The following is a 15299-nucleotide window of genomic DNA, read 5'->3' as shown; positions in this document are numbered from 1 at the left end:
GAAACATTTGCAACACAAATGAGCACATTATACACATAATGTACTATACTATCCAACTCTAGACATCGGTATTTTAGAATACAAAAAGCATTTCCCAATTTTGCTTAGATTCTGAAAGTATTAATCTCACTACTTGATATTGTGATTTCCCCCCTTTTTTGGGGGGAGGGGGAAGAGGAAGGGGGGAGAATTTTGGAGACCAGTGCTTGGACAGAAATCCAGCCTTTCCAAACTTGAACTGATACAGTCATCATTGATCAACTCAGAAAAGTATCGTATGGCTGTCCTGATGTTACAATACTGTAACATTATGAACCAAGTAAAGAACATCAGTGCTCACCTCAAAAAAGACTAAGCCACTGTCCAAACAGCAGCTGATCCAGTCTGCCTCAAGGACAGAAAGATAAGTATTAACAAAATCAATTGCTGGGTAGCAATTGAAAAGAGTTTTAAAATAACCAGACAGACTTCAAAATCAATTAGACAACTTTTACTAAATGAAAAACTACATTTAAAATATGCATTTAAAACAAAATGGAATTAGAAAAAAAGACTTAAATCCATTTTAAAGAACTTTTTCACTGTGTCAGAAATCACTCTTGCATTATATACTGTGCCAGTTCATAAAATGTAAGTTGACAGAATCCTCAATTTAACATTTTCAAAGACAATATTAAAGTCAAGAGTTTTACATCTACTGTTGCACATTTAGAATGGTATAAATCTGAAGCCTTCCCCCAAAGAATCTTGGCAAATTTGCCATGTTCAATAAAAACTGTTATAATCATATCCAATAGTGTTACATCCTAACATCAAATCTGTGTCTTACAATTTTTACCCTACTACTAACTTTATAACTTCCTTACACCTTGCCATTTGTCAATATGAACCTTAAGAAAGGAGAGAACAAGAAAAGAAATACTGCATAACTCTTGATCATGTACAGAAATTATTGCTACTATAGTACACTACAAAGCAAAAGTCTATACAATATATGAACTTTGATCATGAAAATCCAGTATATAATCTTTAGTGACATAAGCCTTACAATCATGTAGAACATTCACATGGCAATATTCGACAGTTCAACCATCACTAGTCAGTTGATCAGTGAATGGTAGGTTAACACCCATTTAAATACACCCTCTTATGAAAAAACTTCAGCTTTCCAAGGCTTATCAAATAAGGATCTTCATGTTTTGTGGAGCTACGCAAGATGCATTTTGATGCAGATAGTATGTTACTGGGAAGCTAAGCATGCCAAAGGTGTTTCGTGCTAATAAAACCTAAAGCCAAGGTACCACATAATCACGTTACCAACTAATAGGCAATACCATTTTAGTCCTAAGTGAAGTGCCACTGCACAGTGTAATGTCAATAATTTAAAACAGTGTAGTGCGCAAATCCATTCTGTGGCAATTTAAGTTATAAAGCAAGACAGTTTTCTGTCCCTCAAACAATGCTGTCAGGGTGCTTTATTGGGTCACTAGTTTAGACATAGTTTGCCTTTTTTATTCACTACCATCCTATCACCTTTTTGTTACAATGGGGCACACATTTAAATAGCAAGATTACAAAGAATGAGGGAGGAAAGAAAAAAAAAAAGTCAGTGGCTGTCCTAAAAAGCCCCTTCCGTATTTCGTTTAAACAAAACAAAAAACAAAAAAAAAGCCAGGGAACATGACTAGATACCATATTTGCATCATTCTAGCTACAAAATAACCAAAATAAAAGCAATCAAGCAACAATAAGACCACATTACACAAATGGAACATCATGCTCTCATCTGGTTTAGCTATTACATCAAGTTTTAACTGGGATGTTGGTCAACTTTAAAAACCGTGATAAGTGAATATGTAATTCAATAGATATTTTTTAAATCTGGATTTTACTCTACGTTGGATATTAGAACTTGGAGCTATACTTGTTACAATACAGTGTCGCACATCTTTCTACTAGAAAAAATTAGTAAAGATCCTTTACCCGTCTCTTTAAGTTAAACGTGTGACATCATAAAGGGTGTCAAATGGCTGGATGGTTTTACAGTGCACACTTATTATATACTGTAATATGGAGTTTTGTCCTTGATAGATCTGATGGTGTTTTGACATTGTTCCTTTCTTCACCTCTTCTTCGGTGGATTAGCTGTACGAGGTGGAGTGACTGGACGTCCAGAATTCAGTCCACCATACTGGTACTTGGCTTTCTTTTCAGATGGTTTCAATATCTTTGAAAAAACAAGGAAACATTTTTAATAAGTCCATGAAAACTGAGATACATTCCATACACTATGAGTCAATGACAATTCAAATTTTTGACTGTATTTTGATTACTTTTGAGGAGCAAAAACATGGAATATAAACCTCGCCACCCCGTTTATTTCCTTATCCCACTCATGTCTCCACATATTACTCTCTATAGACTGACTTCATTTTCAACTGCTTTTGATTGTGACCGTTCTATCTAGGTAAAAAAACAGGAGCTGCTAGTATGTGACTTGTCTGAAGCAGAAAGAAAACACTAGTTGAGGAGAGGAGTCACAGTACAGGATGCCATCATCTCTGAATAAGGATTTGTTCTGCTGCCCGGAATTGGACTCAGAAGGAAGATTAAATCCAATTCTAAATGTGCACTGAGAATGCACACAAGAATCTAGCATATGGCAGCTATGGAACATGGCAAGTTTATTTACAGGAATTCCAGGCCTCTTAAAGAGCTCCCTGTGGCAAAGTTGGTTTGATGCCAGCCTGCTGTGTAGTACCATCTTCTGCATCTTATTTTCTCTTGGTGGCACATGTTGAGTGCCAATTTATAGTTTTTATAAACCTATCCACTAAAAAAAGAACACTGACTAAGTTTTAATCTAGCAGCATAGTATACCTGAAAGGAACACATCAAAGTTTCATCCACACTCATCATGCCTCCAGCATTATCAAACTCTCCACAGTAATTTGGAGCTGAAAATAGGGTGACCAACTGTCGTTTAGCAAAGAATTCATATCCATCTTCAACCACCTGTTAATGGGAGGAGGGAAGGAAAAAAAAAAAAAAAAAGAAAAAAAAAAAGGCAGTTGAAGTCAATACAGCTATCTATTGAGACGATAAATCCTGCAGGAATTAGATTCATTCTACGACCTAAACTCGAGTTCTCAGGCAGGCAGCAATTGCTTATGTTATGGAGGTGACACAAGTAGGCAGTGAAAGGAACAACATTTAATGATTGAGAGGTGAACACAGAACACTGGGCTGTGGTGACAAATCAGAAAAAATTTAAAACATATAGCTTAAAAACAACTATAGCTAACATGCTGATAAATTTGATTAAGATTTTCAAACTTGAAGTTTGGTGACCATGCTCTCAATTGATAAATATTTGGAAACCTTATACTGAGTACAAAAGAGAAGTTTTATAATTCAACAAATGTTTTAGAGAACATTTTTAAAAGATACCACATTACTACTGCATCCCATATCATTCTCTTACTATACTCTGGTGCCATTCATACAAACCCCTGTAACATGTTACAATTCCCATGTTCTAAAGAGAGCTTTCATGAAAATGATTCTACTGTACTTAGAAGAATTAGCTTCTGCCAGAGATATTGATGATTCTCTTTACTAAAGAGAAAGCAGTAATTCAGCTCAAACTATAGTGCAAGAATGACCAGTACCTAGGTAAGGCAGATCTCCATGCTGAATCTCACCACCACCACATACATACCATGGGGCAATGAAAGAAAGTAATGTATGCCTAAAATAAAATAGCTTCCATGGGCAGCTAATCCTCATTGTCAGGGTAACGGTTACTTTAACACTATTGTTTGCCTAAAATCTATAAAGATATTCCAGACATAAAATTGTGAAGTTATTTTGCAACAATAATGCCTAGAAGGATGTTTTTAAAGAGACAAGGTAGATGAGATCATATCTTTTATTGGACCAACTTCTGTTGGTGAGAGACAAGCTTTCGCACTCACAGAGTTCTTCTTCAGGTCTGGGAAAGGTACTCCCAGCATCACAGCAAAATGCAAGGTGGAACAGGTAGTTTAGCATAAGTAGTTAGCACATACTCTAAATGAACCATTCAAGGCAGAGTGGCCTGTTAACGCCTCTGCAGTCTTAGGACAAAAAAAAAAAAAAAAAAAAGGGTTAGTAGGTTACAGATTGTTATAAGCAGCCATAAATCCAGGGTCTGTTCAGTCCATGGGTTTTAATGTATAGAAGAATAATGAATTTAAGCTACCACACTTTTATTTTGAAAATGTTGTGCAGGCTTCCTTTGAGGGTGAGGACTGATAGGTCAGAAAGAGGGACTGCTTTGTGATAAGTGTTCACCCACAGGTGATATGTTATTTGTCTTATTTTCTTATGTGAGTTTATTCGAGAGCTCAGTGATAGTCTGGTTTCACCCACAGAGTTATTGGGGCATTTAGTGCACTGGATGAGATATACCATATGTTGTGATAGGCATGTGTAGGCTGATCCATGGATCATGAAAGATGTGTTGTGGGGGATGTTGATCATTGTAGCAGTGGAGATATGTCTGCAAGATTTCGCATCTGTTCTGGCGCAGCTTTGAGTTGGTGTGTGTGGAGTTTGCTTCTGATGATGAAGAGCTTGGGGGAATTGTTTGAAAAGCAGAAGTGGGGGTTCCTGAAAGATTTATTTCAGGATGGAGTCCCCTTCAATTATGGGTTGTAGTCGGATGAGACCCTGTATGGGTCCCGGTGTAGGGTGGTAGGTGATAACTGGGGGAAGTGTGGTCAGAGGGGGCGTTATTTCTGTATTGAAGCAGGTTATCTCGGGGTACTTGGGTTGCTCATTCCATGATGCGATCTACTTCTCTGGTGGAGTGTCCTTGTTTGGTGAAGGTGGTTTTAAGTGTATATCCCAGACTTATTCCTTGGTATCTGAGTGCCTGGCTGTACTTAACAGATTGCTTGGTATGTTTGGGGTGGTTACTGGATCTATGAAGGTAGGTGTAGTGATCTGTGGGTTTCTTGTATATGGTTGTCTGTAGGGCTGAAGCGGATACTACTGTGGGAGTGTTCCAGAGAGAGTTTAATGGATGGGTGCTGAGTGTTCCAGAGAGAGTTTAATGGATGGGTGCTGGTTGTTGAAGTTGTGGTGGAAGTCTATGAGGGAGTTTAAGCTGTCTGTCCAGAGGATGAAAATATTGATGCATCTCAGGTATATCATTTGTTTTGTGGTGCATTTGTCCAGAAATTCATCTTCAAGGTGGCCCATAAAGAGGTTGGCATATTGGGGAGCCATCCTGGTACCCCTGGCTGTTCCCATGGTTTGGACAAAGTTTGTTGTTGAACATAAAATTGTTATGGGTGAGGATGAAATGGATGAGTTTGGTGAGGGCATCTGAGGGTCATCCATGGTCTTGTAAATATTTGAGGCAGGCAGCTATGCCATCATTGTAATGGATGCTGTGTTTAGGGAAGTGATATCCATGGTGGCGTGGATGGTGTTCTGAGGGAGGCTTTTAATATTGCGGAGTAAGTCGGTTCCGTCCTGGAGGAAGGTGGCTCTTTGTGCAGGGAATGGTTTGAGGATAGTTTCTATGGGTCCCAATATTTCTTCATATTGAGCCATGGGATGTTTACTGATGGCTCTGCCTGGGTTCCCTTGTTTGTGTATCTTGGGAAGCATGTAGAAGGTCCCTGGGATGAGTTCATGGGGGGTGAATTTGTAGAGTTTCTCTTGGAATTGTTTGGGGAAGGATTTGATGATATGCTTAAGTTTCTGGGTAAATCATGGTGTGGGGTCTTTTTTGAGTTCTTTATAATAAGTGGTGCCAGAGAGCTGTCAGTTGGCCTCGTTAACACAATCATGGTTGAGGACTACAATGGCACCCCTTTGTCTGCTGGTTTGATCACGAACTGGAAAACTACTCAACATTTTCCGAAGACAAGCCTGGGAGCTTAAAATTAATTACTTTGCTAGACACTAAAAATAATGGGCTGAACAGAGACACTGGATTTATGGATCATTACAGTCTAACACTTTTTTTGTCCTATGACTGCATGTGTTAACTGACTACCTTGAATGGTTCCTTCCAGTATGTGCTAACTACTTATACTAAACTATCTGTTCCAGCATAACAGCAATATGCAAGGTGGGCGTACTTTTCCCAGACCTGAAGAGCTGTGTGTAGCTCAAAAGCTTCTCCTGCTCACCAATAGAAGTTGGTCTAATAAAAGATATTGCCTCACCCACTTTGCCTCTAACATCCTGGGACCAACAAAGCTACAACTACACTGCATGTTTTTAAAAAGACTGCCTGAATAACGGATACGTTGGCAGCAGTGCTATCTGAAGGTACTGATCTTGAAACACCTACAGTCCGTCACAATTATTGCTGCAGGAGAAAAGAGCTGTGACTTGCATCAGTGGAGAGAGATCCATGAGTGTCCAACCAAAGTGCCTGTGCAAAATTTTGTAACTGCAAGACATGCAGTAAAAGCTTGCATCCTTTTACTTTCCAGAAGTAGAAAAAGTTAATTTAAAAACACAGTACAAGTAATGAAACTTAACTCCAAGATGGGAACCACTCTCAAGAGAGGTCAATTCTTAGTCTACGAAGCTTAATGATATTCCTTTTGAATAGAAACATTTAACATTAAAGTCATCTGTGTACTTAAGCATTACATTAGGCAGTTTCAGAATCTTTAACAAATCACAAATAGATTCTTCCATGGGAAAATTTATATATGTACTGGAACCAGAATAAAGGTAGCAACTCTGGAATGTAGATTTCAATACAATACATTTGTTTATATTTCCACAATTTAAAGGGGCTCAGTACCTCTGAAAATGTATGTGTTAAGTTGGAGACCCAAAAATGTAGACCGCCAAAGTCAGATGTCACTTAAATTTTGGCTCAAGTTGTATTGTTTGGTGCCTTTGATTCCATGTCCTGTTTTTAAGCCACTAATCTACACCATTCTTGAAGCCTACGCACCTAAATTGCTCCAGTAAAATATTCATATGCTCCCACTGAACAAGACAATCACAGCAATTACATAATGTGGGGGGCAGGGTATGCATGACATCATGGTTGTTGAAACTGGTTGTTGAAACTGAAATAAGTATTCATGAATATTGGTGACAGGAATTAGATATTGGTTTCTGAGGAACACCCCTGTATTTGGTGCTTCTAGAAGTACCAAGACAACTACATCTGGTCAAACTGTAAATGATAGATTGGAAAATGCATTCTGCAGAATCCAGATACCTGCAAGTGATATCCTAAATATAAATGAAGATAATTCTTTCAATCCCTAATACCTCAAAGTAAGACTAGAAGTGGAGATTTAAAGTAGCAAAGATGGTAGAGTTTGTACCTGATGAGCTCGACAGATCAAATCCAGATCATGACGGTTCAGAAATTTACTGACCACATCAGCACCAAAAGTGAACGAGACCCCACGATCATTTTCGCCCCATCCTTGCACATCTTTGTCCGGATCCGACCACAGCAAGTCACACAGCAAGCCTTTGAAAGACAGTAATCTTAGAAAGTGTCCTAATATTCCACCCCCCCCTTTTTTTAAAAAAAAAAAAACCCCTATAATTGTAGGGATTATCAATAGTCAGTGATTACTTATGCAAATATGATGAAAAGCTCTCAAAACAGAGTGGATAAAAAAATGTTTCTTTGGGGAAAAAGAGGATTATAGTAAGTCTCTCTTTTTAAAAATAAAACCTGTTTAAAGTGAAATCAGAATTTAACACAATAAGTTCGGGCCTTAATGTATTTTCTGACCTCTCACCATATTTACATAAAAGGTAGATATGCTGAATCTATGAGCCTCTATCGAAAACTTTGAGTAAAAGGCCGCTTTTCTATATAAAGACAGATTCAGGGTTTAAAAAAAAAATCTAACTTTTGAGATCAAGCTTTATTATTATGGCACAAGAGGTCAGCCTAAGTAACTTAGGAAACACTCTTTTTCAAGAGATATAGGCAAGTGGGAACTTAAGTTCCAGTCAGTTTCACCCAGGCATATTTAAAAAATTTATCCAGTTTGAGCTGAAATAATCAGCTTGATTCACTGACTACAGTTAATCTGTTTAATAAATCATTTAATTGTAGATGTGAAACAGGTTTTGATAAGAGATGCTAACATGCTGTTGTGTTTAAACAGCTTGACAAATCATGAGCAAAACTACATCTAGTAAATAAGCAATATCATTCATTTTCTAACATACTAAAAATGTACAAGAATCTGAAAATACTATGCTATAATCACTTAAATAAATGTATGTATTTGTAGTGTATCCTCCTACACATCAAAAAGATGTAACCAAATCTAGGATAAAGGCTCTATTTAGTTGTAAATAAACATGTTTTAATGGTTATATCAGTGAGACTGCATCTTTCTTTAGAAAATAAATACAAATGAGAAATATCATTAAAATTGATTTAAATAAAATCAAGGGTTTCAACTTGGTGATTTAAATTGCTAATCTGAATTGCCTTATTTATTTAAAAAAAAAAAAAAAAAAAAAAATCAACCCTGCCTCATCAGCTCCACAAATGCTATCGTCATGACCTTTCACAGCTAAAGGCCTGTGGGATTTGGGAAGCTGTAGTAAGAAGCTGCTGGAGGCTTTTGGGTGGAACATGGTTGAAAAAACATTTAGATAAACTACATACACCTCTACCCCGATATAACGTGACCCGATAGAACGAATTCAGATATAACGCGGTAAAGCAGCGCTCCGGGGGGGCGGGGCTGCGCACTCTGGGGGATCAAAGCAAGTTCGACATAACATGGTTTCACCTATAACGCAGTAAGATTTTTTGGGTCCCGAGGACAGCGTTATATCGGGGTAGAGGTGTAATAATAAGATATAGCACATTTATGTGATTATGTGAGCAGTTCTTGAGTACTGCTACACATGCATATTGTAGAGCAGCAACCAACTCTGATCAGTCCATAGATCAATATTCAGTCTCTGAAATACAGTCTCAGATGGCTCTCCACAATACTGTAGTACAGCAGTCAGGCTTGCGAAATACATTCTTCGCTATGAAGTTTCACAAGGATTTCATCTTTGTGAATCATTGACTCAACACCTCTAAAAACCAAGAAATGTAGTAACTAATTAGGCTGTATAGTATCTTGTCAAGACCACCACTTTAGTACTCCTAGTTACAAATTGCTGCAGTTGAATGGGTTACATCCAGGAAGGACCCTATTAGTTTTTCCAGAGTTCCGCAAGAGACAGGACATTTGATTCTAGATGTATAATTTCAATTGACCGGTTTAACGTATTTTAAAAATCTCCTCCATTCATAGTCATGCTTCAAGTGCAGTAAAACTACAGAGGAGGATTAAGTGAATCAGGTATTCTAGGACGGTACTCAATTACAAATATGCTAGTCTTTTGTTATAGAAAAACACACTATTAAGAAGTAAAATAAATCTAGCTATTGACAGTATTAAAATGGCCAGTTACTGCTCAGTGTCTTATCTAGATTGAAGTGATGCCACTGTACACTTTAAAGCTGAAAACTTGCCATATGAGCTTATTTGTGTGGATGTTGCTTCATAAATCTACTAATCAAACTGCCAAAAAACATTGTATTTATAAAGAAAACGAACAGAGTTCACACTTCTTCCTTTTGTTCTGCATGCAACACTCCAGTTTGGTGCCCATAATGCAGTTATTCATTCTGCCAAAATAAAGTTACTTCATTTTTTCCTCAGACAAAACCCTTTTCAGGTACCCAACTTTGCCATAAAATGTTATGAGGCAAAATTTTGGTATACTGATTCAGTCAATTTGTTTAAAAAAAACAAACCCAAAGCACTAGTTTTATGGTGTACTACTTTTCATAGAACCCATTCAACCATTTTGAAATCTGAGGTTGTCTACAGCAGAGCTGGAAAGTGTAAATTCCAATTCGAAGAGCCGTACAGTTCTCAGATGGGACTTTATGGAAGGTGATTGACCCCTCCCATCACTTGTGGTATCACAAACGTCTATTTTTTTAAGAGCACTAGCTCAATCAGGTATCTCCTTAAGCTGTAACGTATACCTTTCGGCTCTTGTGTAGACATACTCCGTGTGTGTAAGCCATTCACTTTTCAGATATTTTGTACTTCTAAACAGTGGCTTTGTTTTGACAACCATTCTTGCCTGCTTAGAAATGTAACTAAACAGACAAATCTGAAAGTCAAACAACAACAGTTGTGTCATTTTAACTAGAGCTTTTAGGGTACATCTACACAGCAATTAAACACCTGTGGCTGGCCTGGGTCAGCTGACTTGGGATCACAGGGCTGTAAAACTGCTGTGTAGATGTTCAGACTCAGGCTGGAGCCCAAGCTCTGGGACTCCGTGAGGGGGGAGGGTTCCAGAGCCAGGTTCCAGACCAAGCCCGAACGTCTACACAACGATTTTTAGCCCTGCAGCCCGGGCCAGGGCAGCCGTGCCATGGGTCTTTTATTCCAGTGTAGATGTACCCTTAGACAGATAACTGTATGAAGAAAATGCACCAAAACTGTTTTACAGTACAGAGTGGTTTTTCTGGTTAGTTTGAAGATGTTTCTGGTAAGTATTTCAGAATTTTCCATGAAGGTGTCTTCAATTTCTTTTCAGTCACCGTGCTCTGTCCTAACTTGTCCCATCCCCGCCAAATAAAGTATGGACATTAAAATTTACTTGTCTATATTTGACTGGTCATCCAAAACACAAGGTACAGCTACAGACTGCATGGAAACATCTAGTGCTTAGTCCACCTGATATGCTAAAATGTACTGCCTGCATTCAGCAATTTGTATCTACCAGGAAAGCTTGCTTTTTGGTTAGTACTCTATTTTAAAATATTAAAGAACCTGCAAGAGACTACTGATACCCTCAATTCTAGATTTGGGCATACCTTGAGAGGGGGGAGAAGGTGGCATCACTGCCCTCCCTGATGGTTCTCTCTACCAAAATTTCTATAGGAACATGCTGACCGAAACTACCTTGGAGCGCTCACTTTTTGGGCTGCACTTGTCCCCTGATTAAGGGGATCATATGACCTTTCCTTTATGACTCCACACAAGTGTCAGGTTAGATGAATCTGGCCCATGACCTATACAGTGCTATAACAAAACTCCACAACATATTTTGGTTTCATCTACACAATTAAGACTAAATCATATTACCGCACTGTATGTTTAATGATATTTTAACATGATCTCCTAACACCATGTAAACAGCATATAGATTGAACCTTAGTATACTCAATAAAATTAACACAAGTAATTCTGAAGACATTAGAATAGGAAAGCACAGTGGTAATTTTCCGATGACCATTCTGATTACCAAACACTCAATTCATTGTCACTACACCAGCCACTTCAGTTTTATCACATCAAGTGTATGAAGGTGAAAATACTATTTAAAATTACTGAACAGAAGAGTATAGAGGTAGGCCTCAGGGGAAAAAAGACTTAACATTCAGAGCCCCATAATATTGCCAACTTAAAGGAATGTTCAACTTCATTTTTTCAAAATTAGATGTTAAAATTCAATTTCATAGGCTTTTTTGAAGATAAAATTTAATGCTAGAAGGGACTATAATGATCTAGTCTAACTCCTACCAACAGACTACAGAAACTTTCCCAATAATTCCTGCATCAAGCCAAATCATTTGTGGCTGAACTAGACTGGAGAAACTGCCAGTCATGATTTAAAGAAGTTATTAAGAATCTATCACATTTTTCAGAGATCTTGAAATATATATTTTTTTTGGGAGGGAAGGGGGGAATTTAAGTGGGTTTTCCCTGTTGATGCTTAGAAGAACAACCCTCCTTTTTCTTTCTATACAAGCACACATTTTTTCTTCAGCCTCCTCAGTTTCAGCTTTGATTTTACTGTTGCTGGTCAACACCGTCTTAAAGCTTGGCATGGGCATGCACCAGCAATAGAACAGTGAAACTATTTTGGTCATTTGCAACAAAAGCAGGTATAAGATTTTTCAGAAGAAAGTGTCCTTGTGAACTAGAATCAAATAATTCTGCAGGCAGCCTTAAGATGGATTGGCTCTAGCAGGGACGCCAGACACATTGGTTAAAAAGCCCTCCTTTTTTAAAGGACTTTCTGATGGAAGCCAAGTATTGAAGTTCAAATTTCTTCTTTAAATGGATTTTTTAAAAAAACATGAAAAAGGAAAAGGAATACAATGTAAGGAGATATTTTAGGTATGAATTAGTGTTGTAATTTACACTTGTGTTGTGAAAGTTCTCCACTACTTGCCTCATGCCACATCTGGATGCGAATTACATAGGTATTAACTTGCACCCTAATGTATTTTTGCTTATGGTGATGGACAGGATACTACCCATTCATAATTTGATATGATAAAATTAATACAGACTGACATTTGAAGAAGTCAGCTGTGAAAGAGGATCTTTATAATAAAATCTTGGCCTTAAAGGAGATGGTGTACTGATAGACAAAGATAAAGGAGGTCTCACAATAGGGTTAACATGCAAATTGACTTCAAACCAACAACTACTCACTCAAAGCAAGATCATGCATTACTAGACACCACCTATACAGGGCTAAGGATCTTCTTTAATACTAGGGAACAAAATGGTAATTCCGTCTCCTACAGTTCTGGGGTAGGAGGTAGTTTTCAATAAAAATGATACAGAAGTGGCTATTGTAGTGGTAAAAGGGACAGATCAATTTGCTCCCCCCATAAAATGTATTTATGCAAGTATTAATACGATCGTAGAAAAGAGAACTTCAGGGCTAGAACATTAATACAAACAAGTTCAACATCTGGCCACAGAAAAGTAGCAGTAGAGATTATAAAAAACTGACAAGCCTGCACAGCAAAGAGATTACTACGAATCCCAGATTAATTTAACTCTGATGCTATGATGAGAAGCAGAGGCCTGAGAAACCAAGAGAACTCTAGAAATGCGGGTTATGTTCCTTGATAGATTTTGAACAACTAAATGTTTGGGGCCTATTTAACCCAAACCTGTATTTTCGGTTTAGTTTTTCTGATTTCACTTGGATATCCTACTGATTTTCTAGAAAGCCTTGTTTTATTTGGGATAATTCACTGCAGTCCATTCTCTTAGACAAGGAATACAAATGTCATAATTCTGCCAAGACGACGACAAAAGGTACAAAAAGTATCTGATCTCAGGCGCTCGCTCTGTCAAAACAAATACTCCATTAGTTACCAAAAAGCACAATGAAATTCATAGTTTGAACAAGGAAAGCCTCGGGAGCTCAGGAAGGAACAGGAATAGGGTACTGAAGATTACAAATGAAGCACAATTAGACTGTTTCAAAGCTCTGAACTGCATAAATAGGAACTGGTTCTGATATTCTAATGCCACTGGTAAGTTTGCTTTGGCATCACTGCAAGATACATGTACAATAAATTCTGTATGTCTTACCTGTGTCAGGAACATCTGTGGGTCTCATAATTCTCCGAATCTGCTCCATTGACTGGAGATCTGGTGACAGTCCTGTAAACATATACAAAAATAAACTAAGCTTCCTGTATTCTTACTTTTAAAAGGGTACCAGGAAATGCACAACTGGAGGCTCAAGGTGATACAGCATGCATCATTTTCACTGTAATATAAAGTGAAAAAAAAGTCAGCAGGTTTCTAGACACTACTTAAAATACAACTGGTCTGTGCATTAGGACTGTAACAGCACTTAATGGGCTTACTACAGTAGAACCTCAGAGTTACAAACACCTCAGGAACGGCGGTTGTCCGTAAGTCTGAACAAAACGTTAGTTGTTCTAAAAGTTTACAACTGAACATTGACTTAATAGAGCTTTGAAACTTTGCTATGCAGAAGAAAAACATTGCTTTTAAACCATCTTAATTTAATTGAAACAAGCACAGAAACATTTCCTTACCTTGTCTAATCTTTTTTTAAAATCTCTTTATTTTAAGAGTTTACATTTAACACAGTACTGTACTATGCAGTATTTGCTTTTTTCCGGCTCTGCTGCCTGATTGCGTACTTGTGGTTCAAATGAGATGTGTGGTTGACCGGTCAGTTCGCAACTCTGAGGTTCTACTGTAGTACTTATTTATTTGTATGTATGCCACCTTCTTATTCAAGGAGGGGAGGGGGGAATTTAAGTGTGTTTTCCCTGTTGATGCTTAGAACTGCAACTGCAGAGTAAGTCAGTCTCATACCCATTACACAAACAGATAAACTTAGGCAGGTGAACTTTATTTCATCTGCATAAAGCACAAGTAACTGGGTTTTATACAGGTGAAGCAAAGTTCATTGAGAAAACTAGCTTAAAGAGCATACTCTATACTATAGTCAGGATGCAAAGCTGCAGCACACCACTTCACTTATGCAGAGTATGAAGGCTAGTCTACACTAGAAACGCTACAGGAGCACTGCTGTAGTACGTCTGGTGAAGATGTTCTACGCCAACAGGAGAGAGCTCTCCCGTAATAAAACCACCTTAGAGAGGCAGTAACTATGTCGGCGGGAGAGCATCTCCCGCAGACATAGTGCTGTCCATACCAGTGCTTAGGTCAGCGTAACTTACGCTGCTCGGGGGGTGGCTTATTCATACCCCTGAGTGACATAAGTGGTAATGTGTACAAGCCCTTTAGTGTCACTACAGCCACAGTTTGAGACTCCCACTGTCCCTCTCCACACTAGCCTAAGCTGTGCAGGCATGGAAGCAGTCTCCTGGGCATGCAGGGATTTAGAAGAGTACCTACAAGGCTGCTCCACTTTAATAGCCCCACAGCAAGACTTAAGAGGGCTTGAAAAGCCCTCGAAGAATTGTTTTATCTAGAGAAGTTAAGTGATTTGTCCAAACACACACAAATCAGTCACAAAGCTGAGAATAGAACCTAAGCGCTCTAACTTATGATACAACTCCTTTCCCTTACATAGACTTTATTTTTAATGTTAAGCCTATTTTGCTCAGTCCAATGTTCTAAAGAGTTCACATAGCAGAAAGAATCTTTCACTAAAAGAGTCACTTACATTTTGATTTCACTTGACATTTCAGAGTTGACAGACGGTGGGGCAGCTGTTTTATCCAAGAACACCCCTTTAGGTCAGTAAGAGAGCCTACTATTATGAATACTAATTTTCAATCTATTTTAAGACTGATTATTTTTGTTCAATATTCCAAGCATTTAATAAGACAGTTTTAGCTTTAGTCATTATTTAAGAAAGACTGGTTCTTTGGCTGAATATAAAGAAAGTTATGTAGATTGGTGCAAATTACACCTTCGAGATTGGGTCCAAACAAGTTTAAAATTTCTGTTACC

The 15299-nt window shown here is 38.0% G+C and overlaps 1 protein-coding gene across 1 annotated transcript in view; it reads right to left on the bottom strand.

Moving 5' to 3' along the window:
- Positions 1–476: 476 nt before the first annotated feature.
- The window catches only part of PPP1CB (protein phosphatase 1 catalytic subunit beta), a 49686-nt gene continuing 34863 nt past the window's right edge, over positions 477–15299 (bottom strand). Inside the window, exons 5-8 of the mRNA XM_065401599.1 lie at positions 13431–13502; positions 7356–7507; positions 2881–3015; positions 477–2227 (exon numbers count right to left, since the gene is read on the bottom strand). Of these exons, the coding sequence (XP_065257671.1) occupies positions 2123–2227; positions 2881–3015; positions 7356–7507; positions 13431–13502 (464 nt within the window). The 3' untranslated portion in view covers positions 477–2122. The remainder of the gene's footprint in view (positions 2228–2880; positions 3016–7355; positions 7508–13430; positions 13503–15299) is intronic.

The sequence above is a fragment of the Emys orbicularis genome, chromosome 3 (assembly GCF_028017835.1).
Source record: "Emys orbicularis isolate rEmyOrb1 chromosome 3, rEmyOrb1.hap1, whole genome shotgun sequence".
Lineage (NCBI taxonomy): Eukaryota > Metazoa > Chordata > Testudines > Emydidae > Emys > Emys orbicularis.
This window is presented reverse-complemented; position numbering and strand designations above follow the sequence as displayed.